The sequence below is a fragment of the Diprion similis genome, chromosome 12 (genome assembly GCF_021155765.1).
Source record: "Diprion similis isolate iyDipSimi1 chromosome 12, iyDipSimi1.1, whole genome shotgun sequence".
Classification (NCBI taxonomy): domain Eukaryota; kingdom Metazoa; phylum Arthropoda; class Insecta; order Hymenoptera; family Diprionidae; genus Diprion; species Diprion similis.
Genome location: NC_060116.1, coordinates 4,209,612 through 4,227,323, shown reverse-complemented (window position 1 = coordinate 4,227,323; position 17,712 = coordinate 4,209,612). Strand labels below are relative to the sequence as shown.

Sequence of the window (17,712 nt, the reverse complement as noted above, 5' to 3'; positions counted from 1 at the left end):
TGGTAGCAGGGACTAGCTGCAACCACTCGTGTGTGACATCCAACCGACCCGCTGTGACGTCAAACGGCACTTGATGACGATTTCCAGATGCTAGACACAAGATTCGTTCGCGCAAATACAGCTAGACGCACCGTTCTACAGTATCTTACTCCGTGACTGTGATCCCAATGATCCCATCTTTGAAAATGTACAACTGCGCATGCGCCAATAAAGAAAGATGGTAGCTGCCTTTCATTTTCTTTCTCTTTCTAGTAGGGAGATATTTTCAAAGCCGCCCCCCTACTCTATTCTTATAGCTCTATATTCGATAGCTCCTTCATCTTATTTTCTATTCCCCATGGTTGCATTCACGTGAGGTGAGACACGTGAGTTGATAATACAGGTTATGTCGAGGCGCTGTATTGCACACAGTCGTATAATATTTTGCTCGAGAATTAAGGATACATATAAACATCCGATATTAGTTAGCTGAAAAAACTTTACGTGCCAGATTGGCGGATTTATTAGTTCTGTTCTCAGGTACTCTGCGTATCAATAATTATGGATAAAATACTGGAAGACGCGCGATTTGCACATGTTGCAAAAGATCCGAGGTTCAGACGCATTCCTAAAACTGAGCGAAAAGTAAAAATTGACAAGAGATTTCGGCCCATGTTTAGTGACAAAAAGTTTTTGCTTAAATATACCATTGATAAAAGAGGAAGACCGACTAATCAGTCGTCGAGTGAAAATTTGAAAAAATATTATGATTTGTCAAGCAATGATGACGAAGAGTCAGAGAGCGATGAGAATGTCAAATCAATTGATGTTGCAAAGAAGGTACGAAAACATGTAAAGGCTAAAAGTGTTACTGGGATTAACAAAGAAAGTTCGGATCATTTGTCTGACCGAAAATCAAACAGCAAGATAAAACTCACTAAAAAAGTGTCCCATTTGTTGGGAAATGGAGAATTGCTGCGCACTAAAACGCAAGTTGACAGTGACGTAGTATCAGGATCAGAAAATGATGAGAATGGATACTCTGCATCTGAGGATGAATTGGAAACGAATTCTAAAATTGCTATAGATATTGAGAACGGCGCAGATCCATTGCAAATTAACAAGTCCAACACCGGAAGTATACCGACTACGATAAAAAAAAAATTAAGAGACCTAACAGTAGATTATGCCAGAGGAGAAGGCACTTTACTAACAGAAAGTTCATCCGAGGAAGAAAGCTCAGATGAAGATGGTGAGAAAATTTGAGCTGAGCACTGTGATTACAGAGAAAAAATGGTCCAAGATTATACATACTAATGATAAATTATGCTATAAAATAATATTCAATTTTTTCAGATCAAGAAAATGAAATAAATCATGAATGGGGTGAGCTAGATAGAGAAGCTGAAACGACAGACGAAATAACGAATAGATTGGCTGTTTGTAACATGGACTGGGACAGGATTCGTGCTGTTGATTTATTAGTTCTGTTCAACTCTTTTCTACCAAGCAATGGTCTTATTCATTCTGTTACGGTAATATAGAATCCTGAATACAATCATTATTTCTAAAAGAAATTTAGCCCCCACTTTTACTTATTATTGAACTACAGGCATAAGGATGCATATTTAGCATATAGCCAAGACCAACCACGTTTCTCAAATGTCTTAAATTTAGTAAAAAGTTTAATTGTCTACAGATTTACCCATCAGAGTTTGGTATACAACGGATGAAAGAGGAAGAAATAAGAGGCCCGATTGAACTGGTCGAATCAAAGAATAAAACTCAGAATGCTGACGTAGACGATGAGGTGATTCTGTCTGAATAAATTTGTTACTTTTGTTCTTATGACTGTGATGAAAACTGTTGTATTATGGTGAACAAAATTATCTGCATAGATAAATAAGATTTGAAAATAATACTGTTTGTTTTAGAACGAGGAAGGTAGCAAATACCACATGGAAAAATTAAGGCAGTATCAATTGAATCGATTGAAGTATTATTATGCAGTAATAGTTTGTGATTCACCCCAAACGGCCAATAAAATTTATACAGAATGTGATGGGATTGAATATGAATCTACAGCAACGAAATTAGATTTGAGGTTCATACCGGATGATACAACTTTTGATCAAGTACTAAACATTAAAGTCTTTTTCCAATCCAAATATGACAATGCAATTTTTATAAGTAATTAGTTTAATTTGAGTTGTAACAGTGATTTGTTTATTTTAAGTTATCAAGTTTATCATTGAAAGTAAATGAAAATCAAACTTTTTCCACAGGAACCTAAAGAAGTCTGTGATAAAGTCCCAGAATTGTCAAAGTATCAGCCAAGGCAGTTCGTTACTACTGCATTACAACAAGTGAAAGTAGAACTGACTTGGGACGAAACAAATCCTCATAGACAAGAAATTGCAGAAAAACTTAATTGTGGAAAAGTTGACGACATTGATCCCAGTGATATCCAGGCATATTTAGGAAGTGGTTCTAGCAACGAAGATGGTAAATTTTACCCTATGATCCATTTAATATTTTGACTGCTGTTTTCTATTGATTAAAATCAACTGTTCACTGTTGATGTTTGAAACTAATAAATCGACTTGTTTTTTCTTTATCATAGACTCCGATGAAAACGAAGTGAAAAATAACTCCGATGAAAGGAACTTAGAATCTGACAATGATGCCGATCCAATAGCAAAGTACAAGTCGCTTTTACATGGGATCGAAGAGCAGCAAGAGAAAAATAAAAATAAAGGTTTAGAAATGGAAATCACATGGGGATTAGGAAGCAAGGCTAAATCTGAAAAACTAGTTGCTGAAAAAATGAAGAAAAACAAAGAGCTAACACCTTTTGAACAATACCTTGAAAAACGTAAAGCAAAGAAAAAAGCAAAAATGGCCGAAAGAAAAAACTTGAGAGAGAAAAATGAGAATGCATCAGATAGTGATAAAAGTGAGGATAGTGTACCTTCGGATATCGACATGGATGACCCATATTTTGCTGAAGAATTCAAAAACATGAAGCCAAAATTGAAAAAAAAATCTTCGAAAAATCAGATTGCCAACGATATACATGATGTTAACAAAAAGCAACAGGATGCTGAGCTAGAATTATTGCTAATGGATAAAACTGAAGACGCAGGACGAAAGCATTTTGATATGAAGAAAATCGAAGATAATGAATCTGTTTCAAAATCTAAAAGGAAGCGCCAGAAAAAAATGAATAAGTATTCAAACAAAGATGAAACAGTTGATGATTTTGAAGTCAATGTTTGCGATCGGCGATTTGAAGCTCTATACTCATCTCACCATTATAATATCGATCCTGCTGATCCACGGTACAGAAAAACCAAAGGAACAGAAGCCTTGATAGAAGAAAAATTGAAAAGGCGAGCTGATGGCAAATTAGAACAGGTAAGGCTCGCTCATATTTTTAATATTGTGTTCACGTATTTGCCCATCCAAAAGTAATCTGATCATAAAGTTTCTTTTTTGGCTTACATTAATGACCTATGCTCTATGATTCATTACTCTCTTCCATTATTATTCGCGGATTATGCCAAGTTGTTGAAGATGATTAAAAGTCCGAGCAACAGAATTCTTTTGCAAATCGACTTGAAATGTATGGTTGATTGATATACTTCTAATGGTTTATTCTACAATATTAACAAGTGCTTCTGTTGTACTTTTTGTAAGCAACTCACTAACAATGAGCAAAGCGTCTATACGATTGGTGATCTATATACTGAACCAGTCACGGAAATCAAAGGTTTAGGTATCTATTTTGATTGCAAACTTTCTTTCAAAAAACACGTAGACTATATTCAGGTTTCACAGTGCTCAAACCAGGTAATTTTAATAAGTGTCTGTTATTTTGGCCGTTTAAATAAAACAAATATACAAATTTTCGAATATTTTTAACACGCGCCGGGATGGCAATTCAAATTTTTAATGTAAAATAGATCGAAATTTTCAAGGTTTTTCTAAAATATTGTTTTTTCACAAACTGAAACGGACTGAAAAAATCAATTTGATGCTTGAAAATAATATGTATACAAAACTACTAAGACACTGAACTTTATCAAAAGGTTTTCAAAAAACTTCGGGAATACCAAAACTATTAGCATCCTCTGCTTAACTTTCATCTATTCGAATTTGATCTACTGTTAGAGTATAGGGAGGACTGATACTAATGATTTTCTCTCGAAATTTGACAAAGTAAGCATTTTTTCTTTAGATTTGTCTCTTTCAAAATTGTTTGTGCTATGTAGTACAGTGACTAAAATTATATCTTTATCGCTTAAAGATTAGGCATTCCATCTTTACGTTCAGCTTCTATTAGAACCGATTTGATTTTCACTTTGAAAATCTTAACCAATCTCATTAAATGGCTCAAATTACTTTCTAAGTTTAACTTCTCTTGCATCTAGCTGTACTTTGAAAAACAATAACTTTTACTTTTATGTTAACTCTAACTCTGATTTTTGATCCCCAATGCATCATGTCTCATTATGTAATAATAATATTTGATATTTACAATACAAGCTTTTACTCAAATACTAATGTAGCCAGAATATCTTATTAAAATATGTTTGCTATCTTAGTTTTTTTTTTTCTTCATGTTCTCTATTTATATGTTAGCCTCACAAATACCAAATTTCTGTACGTTTTCCATATCTAGAAAATTTTCTTCCCCTTTATCCGTAATAAATAAATAAATGAATAAAGTATGGCATGATAATTTTCAAAATTTTTCAGGGTACCGAAAAGAAGATTAAAACCGACAAGAAGTTGAATGCAGAGTTGACTGCGTTAGTAAAATCTGTGAAAAGAAAATCTCAAAATATTTCACAAAGGATAAAATAGTAATGTGTCTACATTTTTAATGAGGATACCTCTGCAACTTGTACATATATACATATGGTATTTATAGTGGACAGAGAAGATCAAGTGCACATGCACAGATTTTCCATTAGTGAACGTGGCCCAGTACGTGATTCGAAATTCTGCCAACCCATTTGACGAAATGCCTGACGGCAGCATATCGTGGTGCGCTCTAGTGCTTGAACTCGTTTAAAATCTGTGCATGTGTTGACACATGTGCACTCTAACTTCCCTGTTCACCATAAATTCAGCGTATAACAACATAACATAATAAAAACTTCTTGAATATTAATTTAATCAAAATATTCGTTTTTTACTTGCAATAAAAACGGATAGCTTTGTGTAAATCAAACACCTGCTGATTAATGATGTTTGATATATATTGAGTATGTAAAGTGAATGTATGGGTCAATTATAGTATTCTTTACAATTTGTAGAGTAGGCTATAAATCATAAAATCCATCAGCCAAGTTATAATTTTCGTGATAATTGCATTAGTCTGATATATGAAGATGCAAATTGTACACAGGTATAAATGATGAATAGTGAAGAATGATATTCATAATTCTATAATTTATTAAAATTATTTTTCGTATTTAAGTTTGTAATAAGCGATAAGTTTCAGTATAAAAGTTTAATTATAACCATTGTACAGATATCTTTTATTGAAATTGAAGATATCTGTTAAAATTCATAGCCAACCCTACATACACATCTATGATTATGTGAATATAAACAGTATAATTTACACATAATAAAATGAGATTATGAATAGAATAATTTCTTGAAAATATATACCATTGCCTTTACTTTTCGTTTGGGGTACACCTTAGTTTTGGGTTTTTTACATATTTATAATGAGACAGCAGCCCTTTATTCTACACACAATCTGAATTTAAGTTTAAAATTAATTTTTTACACGCTTCATTCATTTGGATTTAAGGGAGAACATATGCACACTAGGACTGAAGCATCGATAGGTTGAATGAAAATGTAGACAGAAACCGAAAACGCTATTATATTTGTGGGTGATTATAGGTGAAAAATCCGTTTGAATTAAAATACTAACTGACCCTGTTTTGAAAATATCGATATTTTTCATTTTTTACCTATATAATAGGGTTTTCAGTAATAAGGAAGACAAGAAATACTTATTAATCGCGATCATTAATCCGTTTTTATGTGTGAAATTTTTAATTGCTGGTACTATAAACGATGTATGGATACATATTCATATAAATAAATAAATAAATAAATAAATAAATATATATCCATGAATATTCTATAGGACGTGGTTTGCGGTTCCTAAGATTCCGAGTAATCTGTTCATCTGAACCATGAGTTACAAAGGGATTGTTAAAATATAATACATAAAGCAGTTCGCGTTGGAAGATATTATTCTGAAATAATTTTTTTTTGCAGAAATAGTCATTCTATAAACTTAGAGTTCGTTTTTTGATCTAAACTTTTAACCTTGTGGTTTCGTTTGAAAAAAAAAACAAAAAACTAATAAAAGTCCAAAAACATTGCGAAGTAATTTGTAGCAAATCGGCTAACCGTTTTTCAGATATTCTAGGAACCAACTTCAAAAATGATGTGTAGAGATATCGAGCTTAAAGTTTGCAAACAAATTATGTGTGAAATTTATATTTTTTTTAATCTACCATTACACAAAATACTCCCTCTACAGCTGCCGCAGCTCTCGTCTCAATCCCTCATTTGCCTGATTTGTTGCTTTTGTAATCATTTCTTTTGCTTTCCTAAACAACTGACCGACAAATCATTTTCGTACTGATTCAGCAGATTCTTTTATTTATTCCGTATGCATTAGTTATAGGTATATGAGCAAGAAGGTACACTTCGGCGCTTGCAAGGACACTCTATTTCCATGTTGAATTTGAGACTAGGAGTACAGATTTTTGTTATTGTATAAATTTCTGCTCGGCATTCTGTGCATCTCACATTTTAACTGATGAACGAAAAAACTGCGATGAAATTTAGAATAATTTAGGTAATCAATATTATGGTTGATGCTTGGTTCTGAATCTAGTGATTTTGGCACTTTTTTCGCCGAAGCACTCATATAACTGCCACCTTTTTCAGCTATATTACCAGTTACAGGTGGCTTTTTTTTTAGTTGATCTTTGCGATTCCTCTCGCCATATCTGTTTTCCAGTTAACTGTTTAATTTTTATAAAGCTGCGATGCAAAAGAAAATACATTCACTGCTGCACAGTCAACGGTAGACTGACGTTTTAGAAAAAACCAGTCGGGCCACTCAACCACCTGTCAGTGAATCACCCATAACTTTAACAATTTTTGGAATTTCGTCATAAAATTTACGCACAATATTCTTCATACTTCAAACTTTCAGAAAATCGAAACTAAAAATGATTTTTGAAAATTCTACTCATATGTTTCCCCTTAATAAACGAATTGACATCTGCATAAATGAAATCTGACAAACAAAAATTGTAATTGTTAACAAGAAATTTTCCAATCTTGTTAATCTCCATGAAAATTGATATCTCAATGTAGTAAATCTACATTCGACTGAAAATAATATGCAAAAGCAATTTTTCTTTCATTTAGTGGTCTTAGTTTAGTGGCTTTATGGGCCTTAGTTTAATATTCAGGCCTCTGTAGAATACTAAAATACATGATCCATAATTATTATGATTACACTATTCTTAGCTTTCTGCACAAAGGTAATAAAACAATCTCATCGTTCATGATTTTGAGATCCATGTCTCTTCTTGTTGAATTTCCGTGTAAATAATTTGGGTATCCCCGTTACAAGATGGAACAAACTTCATACACTAGTGGATTTCAATTTTTTACATCTAACGATAAGTTTCAATTTGAAATCTGTTGTAGTTACAACAATAATAAATGGTTTTACTCTGTTATCACACATACACTATCCTTGGATAGTATTTTAATGACATTGCAATCAACGTTTCTAATATTATTTCTTCAGTAATGAGTTAATTAGTTGTAATAACATACAAAGCAAAATATATAAAAGGCTCCAATAATTTTGAATAATAGATGTTCATTACTTCAACGTATTAACTGTCGGATTGAATTATCCCGTTCTCTGTTCTTAACTTTTATACACATACTTTCTTTCATTTTAAACGATAAATAAACAGTGACATGTAATTGAAAAATGAGATAAAGAACACACGTGTAACAATCCGCACAGATGATGTGTTTGAGAAAAGAATGAGATTTTGAGCAAACTTAAGGCGAGTTTTAGATAATTTAAGAGTTTACAGATTGTGATCGACAATCAGCAAACACCACACAGAGGGGAAAAAAAACGTATTATTAAATTGAATTGAGATCAATTTCTTGCAAGTATCGAGGTAAATGAAATCTTCGAAATACGCCAGAAAAACAATTGTCTGAAACCCTATAATAAATCCGCATTTTTGACGTAGGGCTTCTTAATTAAATTAAGAGTTAATCTGTTGAAAAAGTGACTCTGATGTGGGATACTTTTGAGCATCACGAGCCCATTGTGAAATATTCAGTCTTTCCATCGCTAACATAATCTAGGATTAATTTTAATAAGAATAGTGTTATTTTTTTATATAGAAAATAGATCAAGTAATATTTATCAATATTTTATGATCAAAGCAACCTTATTTTTACTGTATTTAATCATTTCAGTTAGCAACTGTGATAGGTTTTTGGATTGTTGAAATGAGAAAAACTGTATCCTGACATTATTTCTTTTTCAACTGTACAAGAATATTGCATTTCTAGAGTATTCTGGAAAAATGTGGAAACACATAACAGAGATCGCATCCGTTTTACTGAGAAGTAAGATGCATTTTTATTTTCATTCAATGTGACAGTTTAATTGTGACATTACTTTAAACGTATCTTATGATTGTAGTATATATATCATTATTAACGAAATTAAACACTATTCATTGAATATTAACGAATATATTATAGGGTAACAGAAATATCCAAACGCATTCTTTTCCTTTAATTCTAATTTTAAGTAAAATTCATGAGATTAGATAGGGTATCATACAATAATTCATAATAACCAATAGTTTAGCCCCCTCTGCGTGGAAGAGTTTTTTCTTCGTTAGGAATAATTAATTAGAAAACTTTGCTCATCACCAATCAACTGGCTCATGAGAGAAATAGCGTTTCACGGTAATATCAACTATACAGTAAAAATGTTAAATTAAGTAGATAGCCAATGCTCCTGATAAGAATTGATTTATAAATTGTTCATTTCAAATCTCTATAGTTTGAGCAAAAATGCATTCATAAAAACATAATCTAGAAAATGCTGCTGTTACATGTATAAATACCGCAATTTTTTCAATATAAGTCTAGGTCTTTGCGACTGAATACAACTAAACAAGATCTGACATCCTACTTATATGCCAATTTGACTTTGAAAGGATATTCAGAAAACAATTCTTAAGATGAAATCTTCCAATCTAAAATCTACTTGTATTCAGAAAAAAAACAGTAAACCTTAAAAAGAAGTTTTCCATAAGAAAAATTGGAAATTATCAGAATAAATTCTACGTAATATTAGGTGAATTTTGATTTTCATTCAGACTGGGGTGAGTCTAAGCTACAGTATTATACAGTTACAGGTAACTAACTAATTCCAGAAAATTTGTACTCGAGCATTATAAAAAATGAAAAACTATTTCTATTCAGAAACTTCTACTTGTGAATCAAAAAAAAAAAAAAAAAAGAAGAAAAAGAAAAATACATCCGTTTGGGCATTGGCTTTCTGTAATAATCCGTAGATTATCAAGCGTTTCAAAATTTATATAAATAATTGACCAAGTTGTTAAGCAACAAAACTATTATTCATGCCTGATACCGCAAATTGATAAAAAAGTGCTGTAATTATGAAGATGAGTCGTTGGGATTATGGTGGTAACTATATTTCGGCTTTCAAAACTTGACAGAACGCTTTGAATAAAATTTGGTCCTGGTGAGCTACCCACTTTATAAAATATTCTTAAGTTACAAGTAGGATTTACAGTTTGTGAACCTTTTGTCAACTTACATAGAAGATATTCGAAAGCTTCTGTAAGTTCGGCTGCATTAAGTTCAGCAAAACTCAGATTCGTGTCTACCGCCAGGTTTCCCATTGAATTTGAAGATCCTGCAAGTTGGTAATCAAATACTGAAGCATTAATTGTTGATACGAATAATATCAATTAAGGCATCTTCTAACGAAATAACATAATATCATCAACTAGTTGATACACTCAAGAAATCAAATTAACGTTCTATTGTGTATTCAAAACTAATACTGAATATATTTTGATCCCATCCACATAAAACCTTGAGCATCTAATTAGGGAATATTATTTACTCACCAGTCGACAGGTAACATACAATAGCAGATACGTTATTCTCATAATTCCATCGTCGCCTTATGGCAACTTTAAAATCACCAACACATTTTCCAGTTTCTTCATCTATAATGAAAGTGAAAACGCAAATGTGAATAATAGATATCTAATTCGCCCAAACTAGCTGGGAAACAAAAATATGTAGTAACACTTGTACAAAGTTATAAGAGTGTTTATTTACATGTATTGAAAATTGAGGTCAACTTTCATGGAAGTAGTAAATTATGATTTCTCTGTTAAGTTTCAACTATCTCTTTACTCACATTCGAAACGGTTATTGTCCCGATGTGCCCAAACACACCATTCGACTTTAGCACCTCGTGGCAAGTTTGGTACAACAACGTAATCTACAATTGCATTATTAGTTCGTTTTTCCCATTCTTTGCGTGCGTCAGGAATATAACTAGGATGTGTCGAAAAACAAATACCCTGCAAGACAAGATGAATGCAAGAATTTAATACCATGGACGTATCACTAATGATAAATGATTGAACGAAAATTACACGAATAACGGCTTTGGATGTCTCCAGATTACGTTTAATTCTAAAAAAAAAAAAAGAATAAAGTTTATAAATGTTTATCAAAGGTTCTCTCTGTTCATCTCTGAGGAATCGTTCAATTTCGCTTACCTGTACAATATCTCTGAGCTGTGTATTGGCATCCATTGCTTTAACAATTCGGTTGATATGCCTCAATGTTAACCGACATTGTCTTTTGATATTTAAATCCAACATCGTCATGCTCCCAGGAACTAAAGGTATTTGACCAGCAACAGAAATAATATCTCCGACCTAAAAATGTTTAATGATTCATAAGCGATCTGTTTATTTGCTATTGTACTGTACTGCATGTGAGTTGAAAACACAAAAATAAATCACTACTTACTCGAATAGCTTGGGAGTATGGTCCAATATTAGCAGGTGCCCAATTACTTATACTCTGTACATGCATCGTGTGCCTTTTGTGAACTTTGTTGTCTCCTATTTGTGGAATTTCTTTATATGCTAAAGCATCTAAGACGATAGGTACGTTTAATGGGCACTCAATGCACACGCGTACCGGTGGGTTGACGTTACTCAACCTCGAGATGTAGACTTCGTTTATTAATAAATAGTTCGACATATCTTTTATATACAATGTTACTGCAACAATATCTGAAATCTTAAGCTTTTCCGTTTCGACTAGATCTGAAAAAAGTTTGATATTATAATTTTTAAATCGTTCTCTCAGAATTGATTGAATCTTGCAAATTCACAAAGAAAATATTGGCTGCAGCACAAGTTGAACTTTTACAAACATTGTAAGTAAACATCTGGATGTTCAACAATGGAGCAAAATTAAATCAGTATTCTATAAATTATCTGCTGATTAGATAATAGGATTTTTTTCCCCAGTGACATATACAGCATTGAGTTAAATTGAATAGTAGGAAGTATTAAATTTTACCTACTGCTTAATTTGTCCAAGGCTTCCTCCGTGGCAAGTTTTGGATCAGGATTTTTTCCAACAACTCCTCCAAACCAGAACCAGCCAGTTTGATTTCTATTTGAAACAGGTACGTCTGGATAATCTTCATCATCGTACATAATTTCCATCGGACTTGGTGGGTTGAATTGACCTAGGAAACAGCAATTTCAATTTTCAATATCAGAATACGTGATGTATTGAATGACAAAAGACTCTGTTTCTATTATTTTCACGGATAATTTCATAAACAAATTTAATAAGCGGTAAAGCATTGCAATGGAAAAAAGTAATTGGAAAAAACTTGACGTCAAATTTATATGCTAGATGATTAAATCACCTAATATTTTGTGTAAAGTATAAAATAAAGAAAGCGATGTTTAGTTTAAGTAACGATATAATCTTTCGAAATTTTCCACTCCAAAAGTTTCTCCAAATTTTAATCTAGGCCTTGATTTACGAAACGATGCAAACATTCACTAATCATTAATTAGACGGATAGAAGTGCAACAATTAGTATACAGGTTTCATTAGACTTTCTGAGGTGACTTTAATATATTAAAACAAGAAAATATGTCATATTTGTACATCTTATGCGAGTGTTTGGAGAATTTTGTAATTGTATCTTGTGGTAAACTTCAAATATCGTTTACGAAATGTATGATAAAACCAATATACCAGAGTTTGATGTCTTTAAGCATTTGTTATCACTTTCAGATTCTTCATTTTCGTCATCCGATAAATTACAGCCATCTTGTAACTCTGGTCTGACTATTTCATCAATGTAGTCAGATGGGCACTTTATGGATACCAACTGTAACCTCTCTTGCAATGATAATGCCTCTATACCATTCTGCAATATTATCGTTACATTAATTATTTGTTATAATAATATGCGAATTCCAATGCTAAGTTCAATTGTTGTTTACATGCATAGCAGATACAATGCACAACTTTATCTTTGTGAGAATAATAAACCTCATCATTGATCCAGTTATTCATTCATTCATTAATATGTGAATAAACATAGAAAATAATTTTTTTAGTTTCAGTCAATAAAAAATTGTTCATCATATATCTTGAAATTCACTGATAATAACGTATGTAATCACGATCAAAACGATAGGGATAGTGTTCTTACTGAAACCTCCTAACGATAGAACAATATACCCTTTTAGTAAACATTATTTAATATCAATTGAGAAAATAAAATACTAAATGAAATGAGCGTTTAATCAATCCCGCATACAAGCACTTAATAGCTACTTGAAATTGGATTGAAAATACTCAATAATATTTAGAACGAACAGTGGAGTATTCCTAAGTCAGTTAAACTTCCGGTATCAACGTACAGAAATACTGTAAGATTCTGAATGTACAACACAAGCCTATTCCCATCCCTTACAAAATACAGACACAGTGAATAAACTACAGCAATGGTTGTACCACAAATCATGTTTTAGAATAATGCTGGACGGAAAAATTGCTTATTTCCACTTACATTCTTATTTTGTAAATGGATCTTTTTAAAATTCAGGTATCCGACAGGCGCTATGTCATCGTTAGAGTGAACAACACTTTCATACTCGTCTCTGAAAATATATAAATATGTTTTGCTACTGATTACTCTCTGTAATGTAAATTCAACTTTAACTTACATTATAATGCTTTTGATAAACAATGGACAGTCTAGGGTAAAAGTCTCGTACTCCCCACCCTCGCCACATATGTTGACACCATATTTTTCTTTCTGCAAATACGAAGAACGCTTGTGATGTTTTTACAACAATATATATATACTTAAAGGCATACACTTACAGGGTATCAGATATCAAAGCAGAGTGTTAAACGACTTTGTATTTTAATTATAGATGAGTTTTGATAAATTTGTAGACAACTAATGTTTAATTATAAAAATAAATATTATTATTTAGGAGTATATCAAACTTCACAAAGTTTCGTAAATTAAATGTTCAAATAAATATATGATATTGGCCTTCACAGGCTTACATAAGAAGAAATTACACAACCCAACTATGTATGTCCATTCTCATCTCTCATTCCAAAAATACATACAAGTGTGTGTTGTCAAACTATATACCTAATGATAACTTTTGTTTCCTAGGCAAAGCTGAAGGTACTGCTTTCAAAATAGCTGACATGAATTTCACAATTACTTACAGTCAGTTCGGTTGTACGATTAAGAAAAAATGAATTTGAATGTAATTGATTGAAATGAATAAACGCCACTTCGGTGTCTCGAACTATTTATCAAGTATAGACAATTTTCGATTTTGAACGCTACATATCATCTTCATATTTTTGAGTGAGCATTATTATAAAGATGCAAATTTCATTCAATTCAAAAGTCAAATATGTACGTATAGATTAGTTGCCAATTACAATTCTTGTAGATGAAAGAGATTAAGTACAGATTGTGTTAATTACGTACCATTTTTGCAAGATGCGATTGCATTTCTGCAATGGACTTTCCCAAGTGCCGGGGTTCTAAGCCTAACGCAGCTACTTTTATGAAAACTGCATTAACGGAACACTCGATCATCTCCTTCAGTAAATCTTCCTGACTTCTTCGCCACAAATAGCATAACGAAACAAGGCCTAAGCGGCTGCACCTACAACAGGGTATACATTTTTGTTTTCCATTAACACCCTGATACCTTTCCTCCTATCTCTTTTTACAGGAATATAGTCAATAGGCATTGGGCAATAGACAGAATTTGTTATTGGGCAGAACCTCAGCTGCTTGTAACAACCTTTAACTCATATACAATTTCTTATCATTCTTCACTTCGCCTTTAAAAGTAATTGAGTGTTTCTTCAAATATATTGCTAGCATCGATCAGAACAAAACAACTCATCTTGATAAGGAATAGAGGTGAATTGATTATTTTAAGCGGACTTATACCACCAGCTTGGGTGAACAAATGGGCTATGAATATTAGCATTTCATATCCGAATCAATCACAGACTGTTTTTTCTAGAGTTTTGTTTACTTGCTGAGTATTTAGAGCGCAATCAACAGAAACTCTTTGTCTTATCATACATTTTTCAATTACTGCGATTAATTAAGATTTTTTCCTACATTATTAAAAGTATCCATTAGATAGTTACACATTTTCGACGCGAATGCGTTGATAGTCACTCAGAATTGCACCAGAGGCAACTGCTTCTATATTTTCCCGCTCCTAAAAACATTTGTTTCATTTGAAACCTCTTATACACTCTCATATTAGCCATATTTTGCAAAAACGTTTAAATACCTTCACTTTGACCAGCAATCTGTACAAGTCTTCAACCTCGTCGTCATCCGTAGGTGAATAATTCTTTTCCAACATTTTTGACTTTCCAAATGTTGGTTCACGGTACAGAGGTAAACCGATAGCTTCACCTAGATACTCTACTCCTTGGTGACCAACCGTTTGGAACATGAAAGAATCTAATTCATCTATAGAGGTTAAGAAAAGATGAAGTTAGTTCTGTAGTTGAAAAAGTGTGCCTAAAAATTATTCAAGGCTTTAGTTTACAAAACAGCATATGGGAACTCAGTGCATTAGGTATAATGTATAAATACATTAAATAAAAAATGAAAAGAGAACGCTGCGGATGTGAATATTAATGTTGAACATTATTATACATAAACTAAGGATCTTGTGGAATGAGACTGGAATAATATTCTCTTTTCTTGATTGCTAATATTGTAGTAAGGCATAGACTAAGAATAGACCAAACCAGCGCGAAAAAATGTACTCCGAGAGTTAAATTCGTACTTGAAAACATTTTGAAGCGACTTGTGAGTAGTGATACATACTAGCTGAAATTCATATGGGTTATTGCTTGTATATCCAATCATCTCATTACACATGAAATTTATCTAATGGTATAAGTACAATTGATATTTGGTCGCTACGTTTCCCTGTAACAACTCTTTAACAATACATTAACAGACTTTGTGAAATAGTAAGAAGACATAAAAGAGGACAAGTATGAAAGTGAGAAATTTTTTCAGCTGTATTGAATTATATATAACAATCAATTTCAATCCATGGATAACCAATGGAATTTAATTATAAATACAGAAAAAACCAAATGCATCAAACATTATGTAAAAGGAAACACATACCGAAGGAGTAATGCTATTTATAAGAAATTTCACGAATTTTGTAAGATCTGAGTTTACAAATTATTTTTTTCACAAAGTTTTGTACATTAATATTACTAACTCGCATCTCCATCAGCTCTACGCAGATATAGAAAAACGGGAAAATTCGCAAAAAAAAAATCAGTGAAACAATATGTGTATAATTGATTAAATCAACGCATGAGGAACAGGCATTTCATCGTCCTTGATTATGCAAAATAACTAGAAAATTATATTTTTCAATACTCAATATGTATTATTGTGAAGTACTAATGCCCCGTCACAACAAAGTTGGCTTGCATGTACAATTGATCAATAGTATATAAATAACGTAACAAAATTGACATCACTTCTGAGATCAGGTCAGAGACTATCTGTTTATGAGAAGGCATTACGAAAAAATTACCTCACCTTGCCTGAGAAGATTGTAAATTACTATAAAACTTTCTATTCGCCCAGCAGAAGGTTTCTATTTATGCCTGTAACTACGTAAAACTAGAACCTACCTTTTTCGATTGGATATAAGTTAGCTAAAGCAACGATGTCGTGGCCAGCAGCTATGCACTGCATCATATTGAAGCAGGAGTCTTTTCCACCGCTGATCAAAGCTACGACCCTCATTTTCAAATCGCTTTTGGTGATGTTATCAGTTCTTTTTTGTCAAGAATTTTTTCCAAAGTTCCAGACTGAACTCTTCAAGTACCAGGGGTAATCGGTTGGCTGTGGATTATTTCAGGCAATCATCTGTTAAAAATTGGGAATGTTTCAAATATTATTTACAATGGGATGAAAAATTACGGCAACGTACGTTATTGGAATTATTGTATGCGGACAAATAGGTATCGTATATTGTTTATTGGTAGGAGCAGTAGACCCTTAGTAATTAATAACAATTTTTGCAAACACACGAGATTGAATGGGTTGTATCGATCAGCGGTATTATGATACAACAATAACTTTCTATCCTCATTTATCAATACAGGCAAATATTTTAATCACTCAAGAAATTATTATCAATAATCAAACATATTGCGAAAAAAGATACCTGAAACGATGGTATGTATTTGTTGGTTATTGCCGACGATGAAAATACCCTGATTTATGTAATGTCGACTACTGTAGAACTATGCGAGACATGTTAAACCTAGTAATGATCGTGAATAACCTGAATATAATGTTGAATTGTCAATAGATTCAGTATTTACATTAAAATTGGCTACGAAACCCACTGGGACGGTGAACTCCGTCAGCCATCAGCAACCATCAGCAACTCACAGCAGCTGCAATATTTTTACCAGTGACATCTGTTGTGAATTTATTGAACCTACCAAAATAGGGTTAGTTTTAAATTGTAATATTAATTTCAGCGGAATATTGCTGATTCAGACTCTCAAACCTTAAAAAATGATTGGAAAAACCATCCCGATTGACTATGTATCGTATTTTACCGTTTCTCGTCAAATTTTGAGTGAAATCTCATAAGGCGAGAGATTCACAGATGTATACCGGTTGACCGTAGCGTGTGACGTCACCCAGGTATACTCGTCGAACAAATGAGCGAAGACTATTTATTATTGAAATATTTTCATTCGTGCAACAGGTAGAACTTTGAGGACATATCTTTCCACCCATCGCAGAATAAAATTTGTAAAAATTACGGTTATCTTTCAGTGATTTAAAAAAAAAGCATGTATCTGAAGTGTTCCCCGAATGGACCACGAGCTGATTGGTCGAAAGTATGTCATTGCCTACAAGTTTTGAAATCAAGACGCATGGTATTTCACCTGTTACGAAATAAATATATCGTTGCA

At 32.5% G+C, this 17,712-nt stretch overlaps 2 protein-coding genes across 3 annotated transcripts; one reads left to right on the top strand and one right to left on the bottom strand.

Moving 5' to 3' along the window:
* The first annotated feature begins 393 nt into the window (after nucleotides 1–393).
* LOC124412901 (ESF1 homolog) lies at nucleotides 394–5,251 on the top strand. Its single transcript, XM_046893108.1, has 7 exons — nucleotides 394–1,231; nucleotides 1,336–1,514; nucleotides 1,679–1,789; nucleotides 1,914–2,114; nucleotides 2,265–2,484; nucleotides 2,603–3,396; nucleotides 4,741–5,251. The coding sequence occupies exons 1-7, from the start codon at nucleotides 541–543 to the stop codon at nucleotides 4,846–4,848; spliced, it is 2,304 nt and encodes a 767-aa protein (XP_046749064.1). The 5' UTR covers nucleotides 394–540; the 3' UTR covers nucleotides 4,849–5,251.
* Nucleotides 5,252–8,108: 2,857 nt separating this feature from the next.
* LOC124412902 (diphthine--ammonia ligase) lies at nucleotides 8,109–17,172 on the bottom strand. 2 transcript variants are annotated; one of them, XM_046893109.1, is made up of 15 exons: nucleotides 17,107–17,148; nucleotides 16,947–17,025; nucleotides 16,408–16,645; nucleotides 15,024–15,208; nucleotides 14,875–14,948; nucleotides 14,195–14,375; nucleotides 13,401–13,492; nucleotides 13,244–13,334; nucleotides 12,421–12,595; nucleotides 11,729–11,896; nucleotides 11,164–11,465; nucleotides 10,908–11,069; nucleotides 10,541–10,706; nucleotides 10,242–10,343; nucleotides 8,109–10,024 (listed from the first exon to the last, which is right to left on the bottom strand). In XM_046893109.1, exons 3-15 carry the CDS (start codon nucleotides 16,520–16,522, stop codon nucleotides 9,720–9,722), a joined length of 2,118 nt encoding a protein of 705 aa, XP_046749065.1. In that variant the 5' UTR covers nucleotides 16,523–16,645; nucleotides 16,947–17,025; nucleotides 17,107–17,148; the 3' UTR covers nucleotides 8,109–9,719. The 2 variants fall into 2 exon arrangements, with proteins under 2 accessions (XP_046749065.1, XP_046749066.1); XM_046893110.1 differs by lacking the exon at nucleotides 16,947–17,025 and having other exon boundaries at nucleotides 17,107–17,172.
* Between the last annotated feature and the right edge of the window lie 540 nt (nucleotides 17,173–17,712).

Excerpts from the sequence above, each read along its gene's own strand:
- LOC124412901 (XM_046893108.1), top strand. The coding sequence starts at position 541 with ATGGATAAAATACTGGAAGACGCGCGATTTGCACATGTTGCAAAAGAT. Across the intron at positions 1,232-1,335 it reads AGAAAGCTCAGATGAAGATG|ATCAAGAAAATGAAATAAAT; the intron begins GTGAGAAAATTT and ends CAATTTTTTCAG. Across the intron at positions 2,115-2,264 it reads ATGATACAACTTTTGATCAA|GAACCTAAAGAAGTCTGTGA; the intron begins GTACTAAACATT and ends CTTTTTCCACAG.
- LOC124412902 (XM_046893110.1), bottom strand. The coding sequence starts at position 16,522 with ATGAGGGTCGTAGCTTTGATCAGCGGTGGAAAAGACTCCTGCTTCAAT. Across the intron at positions 14,949-15,023 it reads GATTGCTGGTCAAAGTGAAG|GAGCGGGAAAATATAGAAGC; the intron begins GTATTTAAACGT and ends AAATGTTTTTAG. Across the intron at positions 13,493-14,194 it reads AATCGCATCTTGCAAAAATG|AAAGAAAAATATGGTGTCAA; the intron begins GTACGTAATTAA and ends TCGTATTTGCAG.